At 41.1% G+C, this 15,133-nt stretch overlaps 2 protein-coding genes across 3 annotated transcripts in view; one reads left to right on the top strand and one right to left on the bottom strand.

Moving 5' to 3' along the window:
• On the top strand, positions 1 to 7,325 carry TSHB (thyroid stimulating hormone subunit beta). Of its 2 annotated transcripts, none has more exons than XM_036452744.2 (3): positions 1 to 149; positions 6,394 to 6,556; positions 7,004 to 7,325. In XM_036452744.2, exons 2-3 carry the CDS (start codon positions 6,395 to 6,397, stop codon positions 7,256 to 7,258), a joined length of 417 nt encoding a protein of 138 aa, XP_036308637.1. In that variant the 5' UTR covers positions 1 to 149; position 6,394; the 3' UTR covers positions 7,259 to 7,325. The 2 variants fall into 2 exon arrangements, with proteins under 2 accessions (XP_036308637.1, XP_045442730.1); XM_045586774.1 differs by lacking the exon at positions 1 to 149 and adding an exon at positions 2,544 to 2,589.
• A 4,594-nt stretch (positions 7,326 to 11,919) lies between these two features.
• Positions 11,920 to 15,133, bottom strand: part of TSPAN2 (tetraspanin 2) — a 29,170-nt gene continuing 25,956 nt past the window's right edge. The window contains exon 8 of the mRNA XM_036452691.2: positions 11,920 to 14,193. Within this exon, the coding sequence (XP_036308584.1) occupies positions 14,128 to 14,193 (66 nt within the window). The 3' untranslated portion in view covers positions 11,920 to 14,127. The remainder of the gene's footprint in view (positions 14,194 to 15,133) is intronic.

Genomic DNA, 15,133 nt, shown 5'->3' with positions numbered 1-15,133 from the left:
CAATAGATGTCTTTCAGATAACGGAGCAGTAATTCAAACGCAATTATATAAACAAGAAGATCAGAGAGGAATTATCCCAAAGGGTATAAAATGAACCAAGAGGTTTTGGTCTGAGTCACTACAGCATCAGCTCACCCATGCAAAGTAAGGTAGGTGTCTACACGGAAAAGGCTTTGCAAAATGAAATGTTCTCTTTCCACTTCACCATTTTAGCACTTATTAAAAAATGGCAAATGTTTAGTGAGACTTTGGATTGGCTCTGAGAATTTTAATGATTGCTCCAAAATAGTTGAATGTCGAGTGAAGTTGAGGGAACTACATATATAAAGATGTGGAAAGAATTCTGTTAACTAGAAGAGGTTAATTCCCTGATTGATGTTTATGGCTTTCTCTTCCTATTTACATTTCAATTGAAATAATTTTGTCAATTGAACAATATGTTATTAAATTATGTCAACTACTAATGGTTATCTTTGATGATATACTTCTGGGAAAAATTTTGAGTATCTGTAGCTGTAATTTACTGTGTCTTATTTCAGTTATTTAATAGCTACCCCTCTTTGGATGGTGTCCTGTGCATATAGTACATTTTACTCTCTAAAATAATGTGTTGCTTTAGTAAAGTTCCTGGATTATTTATAGGGTGGGCAGTTGATTCTTTTCATAATGTAGTAAGGGATTTGGAGATAAAAAAAAATTGGTGGAGGAATTGGCAGAGCAGAGGGAGGTGCTTATTGAGAATGAAGGTGGTTAGAGAGAAAAAAAAGGAAAGAAAAAGTGGAATAAGGGGCAAAAAAAGAAAAATAGCTTAGAATAAGAAAAACATTGGAAGTGTAGACATATATGGGTATCCCCCTGAAAAAAGCATCTCTTATTAGTTAGGGCCTAAAATCATGCCGTATGTAAATAATTTGTGATAATGTTAAAAGAGTCAATTAAGTTGCCAGGATAAGAATCTGGTGATAAAAGAGAAATTGTGGCAGATCATAGTGATATATATGTATAGTTATATATATTTACAATATATAATCTTCTGTAGCATTCTAAGTTCATCATATGTATTGTTCTATTTTTTAAAATGAATTTAGGATAGAGCATATGGAAAAATGAGGGGCACAAAGTTATTAAGTTGCTCAGTGACACACATTACAATGAAATTTGGAAGCAGAATTCTAGGTCACTAACTCTCAGACCAGAAGTCTGACACTAATTTATCACACAGAATCACAGACTCTTTGTACTGAAAGAACTTCCTGATCATCATCTGGTTCTAAGCTTTGCTTTTCTAGATAAAAAAAGTGAGGCTTAGGAAGATTTTTTAAGTAGAGTTTTATTATTTGCAGTTAAGGAGAAAGGATAATTTTTACTTTCTTTACATCCTCAAAATTATATACCTACTTTGCTGATAATTCAGTGCTTTGAAAATTTCCTTTTGTTCGTTTAGAGTTTTATATTCAAAAAAAGAACTTTGAAAACATGTTCAGTGTCCATAATGAATATTTTTTCCATCTTTTTACTTCCAGTGCAATGGGTAAAAATCCAAAATAGTTTTGTTTTTTCTACAATTTTAAAAAAGGTCAGGTGTACTCCCCCCTCACCCCCCCATTTTGCAGTTGGGAAATAAGACCCAGACCGATGAAATATTTTAGTCAATTTCTCATGGATTCCTGAAGTTCTTAAAATACAATTGTATTCCTTAATCCAGGACCAATATTCTCACCATTAGGCTGCCACACATCTATTTTACATACATAGCATCATAGAGCTAAAGGTTAAAACGTGAAGTTAATGGTTTCCTATGGCAAAAGCCCAGTAGCTGGCTGGCTAGTCAGGCAAGAACCACATGCTCAGGACTGGTGAGCATTTCATGTAACGCACTCAGTTGATATTTTTAAGATTGTGCAGAGGATCCTCCAAGTCTGTGGCTCTCAATTCTACATCCAAGGAGCTCACATTTGTGAAACGTGAGAAAACCAGGTTCCATGAGCAATGAGTTCTTATGTTTTCTGTCCCAAACTGAAATGCCAACAAACCTCCAAGGAAAGCCTGAATAGGTAGCATTTTACTTAAAAGAGTTCCCTAGAAAACCCTTCTTACTGGGTTAGTTTACTTCCTTGTCTATAACACTTGGGGGTTTCAGAGTCATAATTTGGACTCTTTCAGAGCACTTAGAACAATATGTATTTTTATTATTAGTGTCTGTTCATACTTCTCTCATCCATTATTAGACTGTCAGCCCTGAGGTCAAGGACCACAGATAGCTTAAGCATTTTGTATCTCTCAGTGCCTGGCTCCCATGCTCAATATATGCTTATCTAATTTATCTGCAATTCTCATTCTGGCAGTGTTTATCTCTGGTGGCCCGTTGAATTGGGTTTTAGTTTCTCTTAAAAAGTTAATTAGGAGAATCCAAGATGGCTGCTCGGGTAGGCAACTAGCCGCAGCCGCGCACAACAATTTCAACAAAATACAACTAAAATATAAAACGGACATCGCCCAGAACTACAGGAAAGTCGACTGACTGGAAATTCTACAACAAGAAGCAAGGAGGAAACCAGAAGGAGCGCGGAGGAGCTGTAAAAGCCCAAGGTACGGAGACGCGGCGCGCGGAGAGGACGGAGCCGGAGAGGAAGGGCGGGGAGGCCGAGTGCCTGGCGGGCGTTCCCTAGTGGAAAGGAGATAAACACTCCGACTGTGCTGGGCCCCCAACTGCTCTGAACCCCTGTTCTAGGCCAGACCCCGGGGACCCAGGCTCATCCATAGGGAGCCGGGCTGTAAGGCGGGACTCCGGGGAAGCGGCCTCCGGGGAAGCGGCCTCCGGGGAAGCGGCCTCCGGGAAAGCGGCCTCCGGGGAAGCGGCCTCCGGGGAAACGGCCTCCGGGGAAGCGGCCTCCGGGGAAGCGGACTTGGGGAAACGGCCTCTGGGGAAGCGGCCTCCGGGGAAGCGGCCTCCGGGGAAGCGGACTCGGGGAAGCGGCCTCCGGGGAAGCGGCCTCCGGGGAAGCGGCCTCCGGGGAAGCGGCCTCCGGGGAAGCGGCCTCCGGGGAAGCGGACTCGGGGAAACGGCCTCCGGGGAAGCGGCCTCCGGGGAAGCGGACTCGGGGAAACGGCCTCCGGGGAAGCGGCCTCCGGGGAAGCGGCCTCCAGGGAAGCGGCCTCCGGGGAAGCGGCCTCCGGGGAAGCGGCCTCCGGGGAAGCGGACTCGGGGAAACGGCCTCCGGGGGAAAGCGGGACTCGGGAAGAAAGCGGCCCCGGGGACGCTGCCTCCGGGGAGGGGAAGCGGCGAAAGGAGGTCCCAGGAGGCGCGCCTCCTGCGAGAGAGGACGGGGCCTGCCGGCTGTTTGCCGCGGGTTTGCCCTGGCGGGAAGGAGACTGGGGCTCCAGACTGCTCTGAACGCCACCTCCAATCCCACTACCAACTGAACTGAACCCCAATACCGGGCTCATTGGGGGAGACCATAGACAGTTTGGCAGCAGGCGAAAATCGAGGGCACCTTTCTCTCAGAGGCGCCCGCAGCAAGTACTGAAGGACCCTGAGTCTCAGGAGTCGCATAGGGCGGGGCTGACGGAAGCCAAGGCTGTATGTAGGCTCCACCCTGAAACCCCGCCCCATCAGGAAAGCTGCCTGCGAAAATGCCTAAACCAAATAGATCACAAACGAAAGAAATGGAGGACAAAAAGCGACTGGATATAGAGTTCAAAACCACACTTATAAGGTTGTTCAAGAATCTCCTAGAAAAGGCCGATAAAATAAACAAGACCTATGAGGATATGAAAAGGGATCAACTAGAAATAATAAGGGATCAACAAGAAATAAAGAATACATTGTCTGAAATAAAAAATATTTTATGGAGTCCTAAAAACAGAATGGAAGATCGCAAGAATCAAGTCAAAGATTTGGAACATAAAGAGCCAGAAGACACTCCTCCGCAGACGCAAGAAGGCCAGAGAATCCAGAAAGTTGAAGATAATGTAAGAAACCTCTGGGACAACTTCAAGCGAACCAACATCAGAATTATGGGGGTACCAGAAGATGAGAGAGAGCAAGATATCGAAAACATACTGAAAGAAATAGTGACAGAAAACTTTCCCCACCTGGTGAAAGAATTAGACTTACAAGTCCAGGAAGCGCACAGAACTCCAAACAAAAGGAATCCAAAGAGGACCACACCAAGACAAATCATAATTAAGATTCCAAGAGCAAAAGACAAAGAGAGAATATTAAAAGAAGCAAGAGCAAAGAAGGTAGTTACCTATAAAGGAGCACCTATACAATTGTCAGCTGATTTCTCAACAGAAACCATGCAGGTCAGACGGGAACGGCAAGAAATATTCAAGGTGATGAATAGCAAGAACCTACAGCCAAAGATAATCTATCCAGCAAAGCTATCACTCAGATTCGAAGGTCAGATAAAGAGCTTCACTAATAAAAAAAAGCTAAAGGAGTTCATCACCACCAAACCAGAATTATATGAATTGCTGAAGGGGGTTCTTTCAGAAGAGAAAGTAAATAAAGATAAAAATTATGAACAACAAATACGTAACTATCAACAAGTGAATCTAAAAACCAAGGAAACTAAAAAAAAAAAAAAATCTGAGGAACAATATTAACTGTTGAATATAATAGAATCAGAGGTATGGAAGGGGAGTGAACTGTTTATTCTTGGGGAAAAGGGGAGAGGGGGATGTGGGAAGAGACTGAACATAAACTGTGCACCTATGGATGAGGACAATGGGGGGTGGGGAAAGAGCAGAGGGTGGGGTGAGAAGGGGGGGGAAAGGAACATTTGTAATAATATGAACAATAAAAATTTATTTAAAAAAAGTTAATTAAAGATGAATTCTGGTTAACTGTGGCTGAGTCTCTGAAATTTCAGTTGATGGATATCTTAGTATCATATATGCAGCTGGTAGATAGTATTGGGATATAATGAATAGATATGAGAAAATCTTGATACACTTCTTATAGAATAAAAATGTTTAGTGAATTATACCCTATGTAATAGAAAAAGCAAACAAGTTTGTGTTCAAAGGTAACTACTTCGTTAAGATGAATATTTTCTTTTCTCACAGTGATACTTAAGAAGGAAAAAAAATGCCAATATACCTAGCTAACTGTACCATGTTTGTGAGGTAAAACAATCTTCTTAATCTTTGAAGTGACCACTTTACATTTAAAAGTCTGGATCACCTGCTCTCAGCGGCAGAGCTAAAATAATTATGTAAACATGATCCCGCTCATTATGATGCCGGTGGATACTGAACAGATTCTTTCAGGGGACAGGCTCTCTTGAGATACTTGTTCTTCTGACTGAGGCACATGGACCCTCTGGTATCTTCTGTGCAGCCAAACATATTTTAGTCTCCTGCCAAGCCCACAATGTATCTGCTATCTTTGATGGTATTATTCTCACTGTGTCAACCTATAATTTTTGCATCTGAAACATTTTTTCAAAATATATTTTTCTTGATTTTTAGAGAAAGGGGAAGGGAGAGAGATAGAGAGAAACACCAGTGTGAAAATGAAACATCAATCGGCTGCCTCCTGCATGTCTCCTACTGAGGACTGAGCCCACAGCCTGGGCATGAGGCCTGACCGGCAAGCAAACCGGCAACCTTTCGGTGTATAGGATGATGCTCCAACCAACTGAGCCATCGGCCAGGGCTGCGTCTGAAATCTTTTTAAGATAATGAATTTCATGCATCTTCTGAGTAACATAATTTTTTATATGTCCAAGTCTACTTCTTTCAGCACTAGAGGAATATCCTAAGGATGGAATAAGAGAGTATCTAGATTTCTGGGTTAGCTCCTAATTTTATGTTAATGTTTTCTGGACTTTCTGTAGCTTCATCTTGTCTTTCTTGAAAGGCAATGGGTAAAATATTATGCGAGATTATTTGTATTGAGATGGTACTAATGTTTGATTATACATTTTCTTGGTTTCTTTGCCCTTTCTGATTATGACCCATTTGTTGGCTTTTTAACCAAAGTGTTTTTTTGTTTGTTTGTTTGTTTTTTGTTTTGTTTTTTAACTAGAGTTCTGGAAAGCACTTACTGAAGCCTAGCTGTTCATTCTTCTTCTAGTCAGAGAGGCAGGTATTAGGGTTGCTGTCACTGAATGGATTGTGTACACTGAGCTGGCACATGTGTCTGTCACTTTCCTGGTGCTTAAGGCTTGCCAATCCGCTGTGGGGCATGTGGATCAGAGCTACATTTCAGTGTATAAAGAAAAATTACTGAGAGTATTAACTATGTAAAAGCACCTAATATAGATCCTAGGACAATATAGGCATAGTATTAAAATATACGTATTTTTGGCTCTTTCCAAATGTCTCTTCTGAATATCCTAAAGGATACATCTAATAGATCCTTTAATTTTATCTTCAATTTAGCATGACTGCTATCTTCCTGATATCCATGCTTTTCGGCCTTGTGTGTGGGCAAGCAATGTCTTTTTGTATTCCAACTGAGTATATGATGCACGTTGACAGGAAAGAGTGTGATTATTGCCTAACCATCAACACCACCATCTGTGCCGGATATTGTATGACACGGGTATGTAGTTCATCTTCCTTCTTTTATCTGTACATTAGTAAACCTAGACTTCGTCCATCTCTGTGCAGAAAGGGACCGAGATAAATCACAACCTCATTTTCCAAATCTAATGGTAACCGGCTCCTTAGAACAGAGGGCACAGGTTACTATAGTATATGCTTCTACTCAGCACAGTGGGCATAGATAATTTTAGAACAGCTTCCTTCCAAACTTTGGTTAAGCCTTATCTCGTTTCCATGGTCAAGGATAAAAGGGTGTGTGCCCCATTTGTCTCTGGGATTCAGTTCGGATGTGTTGAGTGGGTATTAGAGAACGGGACTAGGAATCCTCCCCCCGTCCTATTAGTGACAAAAATAATGTGAGTGAGTTAATTTTTGTTTGTTGCCATTTACTATATGCATCTTAAAGTACTATTACACTATGCTCCTCTTTCTGTTCTCTCCTCAGGATATCAATGGCAAGCAGTTTCTTCCCAAATATGCTCTGTCCCAGGATGTGTGTATATACAGAGACTTCATCTACAAGACCGTAGAGATCCCCGGATGCCCACGCCATGTTAGTCCTTACTTCTCCTTCCCCATAGCTGTGAGCTGTAAGTGTGGCAAGTGCAATACTGACTATAGTGACTGTGTACATGAGATCGGCAAGACAAACTACTGTACCAAGCCTCAGCAGTCCAATGTGCTGGGACTTTCTATCTGACTTCAATAGTCTGTAACTTGAAGTGCAGTTAACTGTGTTTGCCTGGAATAAAGCTAATAACATATCAATATACTTCACAATACATTGTGTATATGTTGAGTGCTGGTTCGTCCATACCTGTACCTATGCATGCATGAGAGACCCAAGGGGCGCTGGAGGAAAAGGTGACTGAAGGATGATTGCCACATGGAGGGGTGACGTGCAGGGTAAATGGAGAACAAGGACATGAAACACTAGTGAAAGCCAATGTTTGACCAGCTCTGTGAGCAGAGGGCCATGGATTCTGACTTGACAGAAAATGAATGTGGGAAGGCTGCGGTTATCAGGGATGGGTAATGTGATCGGAAGCCGAAGGGACACTTGGCTTTAGGGTGCAGGTAGGTTTGAACATTAGATTCTTTACCCATTAATTAAATATCTGTGTTTGATATACAGTTATCAGAGGGGATGTTATAATCCTGCAGCTTTAAGTGTCCATGCTATCAAGTGACATGAGAACCCAAAGCCCCAGATTAATATTTGGAGACTGTGCTACTATCAACTTCCAGAGGACTGGAATGGAGGTGGAATAGGTGAAAGCTGCAATATGGTACTTTATCCTACTCATTCAAATGCACAGGATCAAAAGTCACCAAAACTCATTAGCAGTGCATTCTATTTGAAGAACTGTTCTCTTTAATTTGATTTGATTTTGTGCTCGCTTCGGCAGCACATATACTAATTTGATTTGATTTCTCTGTGGGCTGACTGACTTATGAAAGTTATACCCAGAACACCTGGAAAAGAGGCCACGATCATTTTACATGTGAACTTCTAAATCCTCTGTAGTCTTTCAAGTAACAAGAGACAGTTTCTAACATTTATACCAAAAGCACCTTGTACTGTTTTGGCTTTTGATGTCATGAAAACCTAATATGGTTATGAAAGATTTTAGGGACAGGGGAAAAGAGCTAAGGGATTTTAATAGAGTAGAATCTTCCTAAATTCTAACCTACATATTGATCAATATTGAAACACTGTTTTCTGGCCAATGTGCTTGGTAAGGGCTGTTTATTTTTTCTCTTCCTTCCGTAGGTACTATTTTGTGAGGGTTTGGTTTTAATTAGATGCGTAAAGTGAGGCAGGTCTAGTGCCCTGCAGACTTGACCTCAAAGAGATGATTTATCCCGGACCTGCCCATTTTTCTCCATCCAAACTGTTGCTACCATCAGGGTGAAAATCATCTGTGAGCAGGGACAATTGGCTTTGCTATACTCCACAGTTTCTGGTTGTGTTTGGCCGGGTATCTTGTAAATACCTACATGCTGACAGTGCCCTTGGGGGTGATGTGGGGGTGTAGGTGGATTAGTGTCAAGCCCACGCTCTTCCAATGGAGGAGAGACTGGTTGTACACTTACATACAAAGTCAGGAATTTATGAATTATTTTTACCTTCATATTTGAAGTTGATATCAACATGGTCTCCAAATACGAATTCAGAGCTTTGGGTTCTTGTGTCACTTGATCACATAGACACTTCAAGCTGCAGGATTATATAATATTCCTTCTGGAAACTGTCTATCAAATACAGATATTTGATTAATGAGTAAAACAACCTAATGTTCAAACCCACTGGCACTAATCACATATGATTTTCATGGAATCTGAAAAACATGTTCCAAGAACTAAACTTTGGAAAGAATGGGACGTTTAGGAAGGCCACTTGTAAATAGTCCAACTCAGAAAACTCTACTTCAGTGGGCTTCCTCCATCCAAAGGGAGGAGGCCAGACAGCATAGCAGGTGCGCTGGACCACAGAACTCGAGGCACATCAGAGACACCTTATTCCCTTCCATGGAAGGCACAGTCCACTTGTGATAGATGCACATACACATTACATTAAACTATACTTGTAAGTGGAGTTGTCCAAGATAAAGAATCCTTAGGAGAGAGCTCAGGAATTGGAATGACCAACAATTTGCTTCAACTGGATCCAGAATCTTGGACATAGGGAAATTCTATTTTGGAGGGTATTCTTTGGGTATAAGAGACAGGAAGAAGAGAGAGCTACGATATGGGAAAGGGAAAGACCATTGCTTGTGTAATGAGAGGAAGATGGAAACTTTGGAATATCTTCTGAACTGGTCTTTAAATTCAACCAAAAGTTTAAGAGAGTCCATTCTTGGCAGAGGAAGTTTGAGATCAGAGCTTTAAAATCCCTCTTGTTCCTCATTGGACTGTGAAATATAAAGGGTTCTTTCACAGCTAAATGGATTTGGGATGAATGCAGCCATCTGCCTTTCTAATGGCCAAGCTCTTAAGGAGTAAGAGAATGGACCTGGATGGATATATTGACAGGTAACAGCATAAGCTTCTTGATCACAAGAAATTCAAGTAATAAAAATTCTCTCTTACATAGAAATTGCTTCTCTTTTTTGTTTTGGGCAGCAAGTCTAAGTGCAATAACATTTCTTGTATTGAAGTAGCTTCTTCTCTAGCCCTATTGTGCAATGTTGGTTCTTACCTACTTTTATCCAGTTAATTAGTATTTATCTTTGAAAACAACCCTGTGTCACATCTTCTGCTACTTTCCTCCCTCCTGACATGTTTGCCTTCCTAACATCCCTGTCTCTTCTTTGAGTTCTTCAGGACTCAGTTTAGAGATCTCAAAGTTTAGGAAACTTCTCTCCCATGACCATCCTCCCCAAGGTTGAGTGGGTTGACTTTGGGTTAATGATCATCATAGCACTTACCTTATGCGAAGAAAACTTGCCAGCTCTTCCCCACACTAAACTTCTTCTTAAAAAAAAAAAATATCTATCTATCTATCTATCTATCTATCTATCTATATATATATATATATTGTTTTTTTTAATTGATTTTTTACAGAGAGGAAGAGAGAGAAACATCGATGAGAATCATCGATCAGCTGCCTCTTGCACACCCCCCACTGGGGATGTGCCCGCAACCAAGGTACATGCCCTTGACCAGAATCGAACCTGGGACCTTTCAGTCTGCAGGCCGATGCTCTATCCACTGAGCCAAACTGTTCTCGGCCACACTAACCTTCTTGAGGGTAGAGATTGTCTTGTTAATCTCAGCATATCAGTATTGTTATAGTTTTTCCCAACTGTACAAAACAGTAGCCAAAAACAAGGGAAAAGAATTCTAACATCAGAGTGGGTTGTCTCCTAGAAGGCAGAGCAGGCCCAGGCTTGGGCTGGGGCTATTCATACCAAGCCTTTGAATTAAAATAGAATTGAGAAATATATTGAAAGCTATTCATTAATTAAGCAAATGAATATGTTCAAACAGGTATTTGTAGAAGTATCTTCAGTTACACATGATTATGTATGTTTGATTTATGTTTAACAAAACTCTACCTGACAACATAATTAAACCAATAAGTAATATTCATTAATTGCCAGGAATATGAAGCACTTTGTTGGCGACTTCTTTTAATTTAAATCTTTTATTTAATATAAATAAAGCCAACAGAAATGATATAGGAAAAAATTGCCAAAGCTTTGGAAGGGTTTCTGGCGCATTAGCTAAAAACATGAAATCAGCACTGATTTTGCTTTGCCACATTTTGTTTGGATTCTTGGAATGCATTTAGCCTTCATTGCTAGAATGAGGACAACAAAATGGTGCATTTTGCATTGGTGTAGTCTTCACCTCTGAAAGGACACCTACCTACAATACCTGCAGGGGTCCTCAAACTTTTTAAAGTGGGGGCCAGATCACGGTCCCTCAGAGAGCTGGAGGGCCGGACTATATGAACTACTAATTCCTACTGTAACACCTCGGCTGCGCTCACTGCCCAAAAAACCTGGCGGGCCGGATCAGACTCCTCTGCGGGCCGCATGTGGCCCGCGGGCCGTAGTTTGAAGACGCCTGCCTTACAGCTATATTTTTATAGGAAAAGATAGTGAGTCATGTTGAAAGAAAATAGAAAACCTTTGTCTTCCTTAAAATATACCTTAATACAAATTCGCTTTTGATGAGTCTGAACTAAGATGATGTCATTAATTGGCTAGCTTCAAGGGCCCATGAGTGCGTCCTCACAGGGATGGGGGAAATGGGGTTGCTGAAAATCAGGGGCTGGTGATCAAAGCAGATGCCAAGGGAGCAGTGAATCAGGAAAGTTGGGGTGTACCTCCTAAATTTCCAAGTGCTGTCCTCGGAGCCATGGAAACCACGTTTTACCCATGATACAGAGGGTGCCTCTTCTAATCGTTGATAAACCTACTTCAGAAGGGAACACATGCTGTCTCCTTCACTGCCACCTCCCCACCAGCCTCATTCCCACCCACAAACCTATTAGTGTTCTTCGTAGGGGAAAGGAGAGCAGCGACCATTGATGACTGCATGGGGACCACGTTGGACACTGCGTCAAGTGTGCAATTTTAGATTAAACCATGGACAGCAAAGGAGCTATTCCGGGGAAAAAGTATAAATTGGGTGAAACAATAGTAATTGAAATATAACTATATGCAACGGAAGTTCTTAGGGTGTTGCTTTTCCATCCAGCTCCCAACAGTTACCACTCTTGAGGGTTCCACTGTTTCCTTTGTCCACCATATTGTTTGGGTGGATGGGTAGTTGGGCCTCTGGATAGGTTGTGTGAAGGTGTGCGTAGAGATTTAATAGGATTTTAAGATAAACCGAACAGGCAATTCTAGTGCATAGAAAATTTAATTTGAAATAACTTAAAATATTTCAAGAGTTTTAATTCAGTGCTTTGGCACCAGACGCTTAAGAATATGTTTGGGCCTGACCTCAGATTAGTTCAGGTAGACAGACATAACCAAATGTTTATATATATGTGTGTGTGTGTGTCCATATATGTACACACATACACATATATATATATATATTCAAGAGATAAACATTAATCTATATATTCAAGAGATAAACATTAATCACATATGGCACATTAATCATATATGGCACATATCTCTACTCTTAACCGGTGTGGTCTTTTTGAAGGTTGGTTGTTCAGATAAACAATGGAACTCCCTTCGGTTGGCTCCAAGCTGAGTCTGAGCTGGAAGAAACCTGAGTGTACACTTGGGCCCGTTTCCTGTCTTCAAGCAGACAGAGGAACTGAAGCCACCGAGAGAGAGGGACGGACTGTCTGTTCTCCGCTGAAAAGGTGGTATTTCTCAACGACTGGGGCATACACTGCTATTTCACAAATTGATTTTCTTAAATAATATTTCTGTTGGCGATAGAAACAGTCAAGCAGCTATGCGAAATCCAATTTTTAGCTCGCTTCCAATTTTTTTTTTCTGGAAAAGCCTAGTAGCAGTGGTAAGTATGGCAGAGGGGGCATGTGGTTCTCCATGGGAGTGAGACCATTTCAGATGAGTAAGCCTCCTCATGCAAACGGTTTGTCAAACTTTCCTGGAAGAGCACACCCGAAGCCTGTGTTCTCACACGTGCACACCCTTAACCTGGGCATTTCCAAAGTCCCCAGCACTTTCACTTTTGGGTGGCTTTAAAAAAATGCAACAATTAAAAAAATCCTCTAGGATTTATTTGCTAAATGTACCGAGTTGTTAAAAATGAACAAATTTATCGATTTATTTCCTAAATTTGGGTTTATGTTCTTACAAGGATGCATCAAAACCATAGAAGAACATGCCGGTTTTATTTTTATGAGGGATGCGCATTGACTAACCCGATCTCTGCTGAGTGTGGAAGCGTTTCTGTTCGCTTAGGCTGTCTCTGTTGTGTGCACACAACCGGGAGACCGTGCTTGTCTTTGTTTGTGTTGGGCTGGCCAAGGACACTCATGATATGATATTTGACTTAGACTTCTGTTTTATTCATTTTCAAGGGTGAAAACTGTCGTTCTCAATCTATGAAGAATTCTCTAGATGAATAAATAAGAAAATATGTAAACTCAAGTGATGAGGTATTTTAAAGATACAGTGCCAGTAAAAATTCTCTTTCCCACAATGTCCCACTGCCAGGTCTCTTACTCGAGTCTTCCTGGCCTGCATCTGGAGACACACAAGCTGGAGAGAAAAGCCTTTCTGCGGATGTGAGTGAGGGCTGCAGTAGTTCAAAGCAGCGTCAGAGAAAAAGGAATAAAGCAATATCTAAACATCTTTATAGGAAGACAAAAATATTTTCTTAAAAAGTAGTTAAAAGTTTTTCTTTTTTAGTCCTATAAAACACTTGCTTTTATAGGACACATGATTGTCTGTGTGACCACTCTTTCCAGAGGGAGGTTTTTAAATACTAGGAAAGTATGACTTATTCAAATTAGATTTTCCATGCTATATTTAGTTTTACAGATGTGTTTAGTTCTAAAACTGTGGTTCACTGTATTCAGGAGAGAGTATGTGTATAAAAAAAGCCCAGGAACCCTTCCACTCTCCTCAGACATAGTCAATGTTAGCTCTGCACTGTGATCTCTCCCTTCCCAAGCTTATTGCTTCTGTTACCTAGAAATCCCTGGTTCTCTGTCCTAACTTTCTGTGGCTGGACTCTGAGAAACCGATCCGTTATTATTCTTTTATGCATAGCCAGGTGTGTTTGTTTTTAAGTTTCTCAAAACTTTTGACCTTTTTCTGAGAGTTAAACAGGTTGTTCCTTTCACCCTATAACAAGAATCAAGAATCCCCAGCAAACCGACTTCATTCTATATAATGCTTATACCGGAAGCACATAGGTCACACACGAACATGCTCTCAGTCAACATACACAGGCATTCACTCGAGGGGTAAATCAGTACAAGCCAAGCATACATACATGTGCAAATGTACAATCAACAGCAAATTATTTTAGATCCTAATGTCCTTTGAATATTAAAAACGAGACAGCTCCCGTGACATTTATAGGAAAGCTCTCGATGGAAATGTTCACGTAGAAGCAGCTTCATATAACATCTCGTGAGTTCCGTATCGCGCAGCAAAGGACCATGCTGAATATCATGCCGAAGATCTGAAACAGAAGGAAGCACTTATTAATGACTTTCAAATGATAAACATTGATGCCAAGGTCAGCAAACTGTGCGTCCAACTCAAGTTAACATGATATAACCAATAGTTACTGGTTATCAATGGTATTTACTTAATTATGACGACTAGTTAAAAACATCCATATGAACTGTACTTAAAATGCATTCCTATTGTATTACTGTTAAAAATGTAGCAAGACTGCTTTAAGAAAAGGGCTCTGGCCTCTAGGACAGTTTTTAATTATAAAAGACAAACAATACACTACAGGTTTGGGAATTTTATATTTCATATTTACTTTGAAAGGTGTTTATAATCACTAGATGTGTAAGTATGGTTGTGGTCTAAATAGTTTCCTATTGTTGGAAATGCTTCACATTTTTGCCCCCGTGACAGCATATTAAAAAGTAGACCTTCTCTTCATTTCCGGTTCATTTTTAAGTATAAATGATCCTTCACTATTTAACCCAATAGTTTTGCCAAAGCATAAACCAAGGTGTTTGACCTATGGCATCACTGGTGTCTTCTACATTTTGGCTACTTCTCGGAGAAGCCAATGGCTTGGCAAGACCAGTCGCCACGTATGCAGTTTGAATAGAAGGATGACAAAACATCCCCTTGTTCTCCATCATTTTCCCTACAATTCTGCAGAGTCTGAGGAATGCGCTCCGTGGGTACCATGTTTATAAACTACTGCCAGTGGTTGTTTTTTTTTGTTTTTGTTTTTTTTTTAAGAAACCAGTACTACAACTCTCTGGTTCTCTCCTCCATCCTGACCTTTATCAGACCAGCATCTGGAAATGCTTATCAGTTATCTCAGAGGAGCGGGGAGTAGACTCAGTGAGGGAATGGCCTTCACGCTCAGGCAGGGCTCCCAGCTCCTGGCTGACAGGAAGCGGTTCCAGTGTGGGGCAGGGAGACACCTA

This window comes from Pipistrellus kuhlii, unplaced genomic scaffold (assembly GCF_014108245.1).
Source record: "Pipistrellus kuhlii isolate mPipKuh1 unplaced genomic scaffold, mPipKuh1.p scaffold_m20_p_24, whole genome shotgun sequence".
NCBI classification, from domain to species: Eukaryota; Metazoa; Chordata; class Mammalia; order Chiroptera; family Vespertilionidae; genus Pipistrellus; species Pipistrellus kuhlii.
This window is presented reverse-complemented; position numbering and strand designations above follow the sequence as displayed.

Excerpts from the sequence above, each read along its gene's own strand:
- TSHB (XM_036452744.2), top strand. The coding sequence starts at position 6,395 with ATGACTGCTATCTTCCTGATATCCATGCTTTTCGGCCTTGTGTGTGGG. Across the intron at positions 6,557-7,003 it reads CCGGATATTGTATGACACGG|GATATCAATGGCAAGCAGTT; the intron begins GTATGTAGTTCA and ends TTCTCTCCTCAG.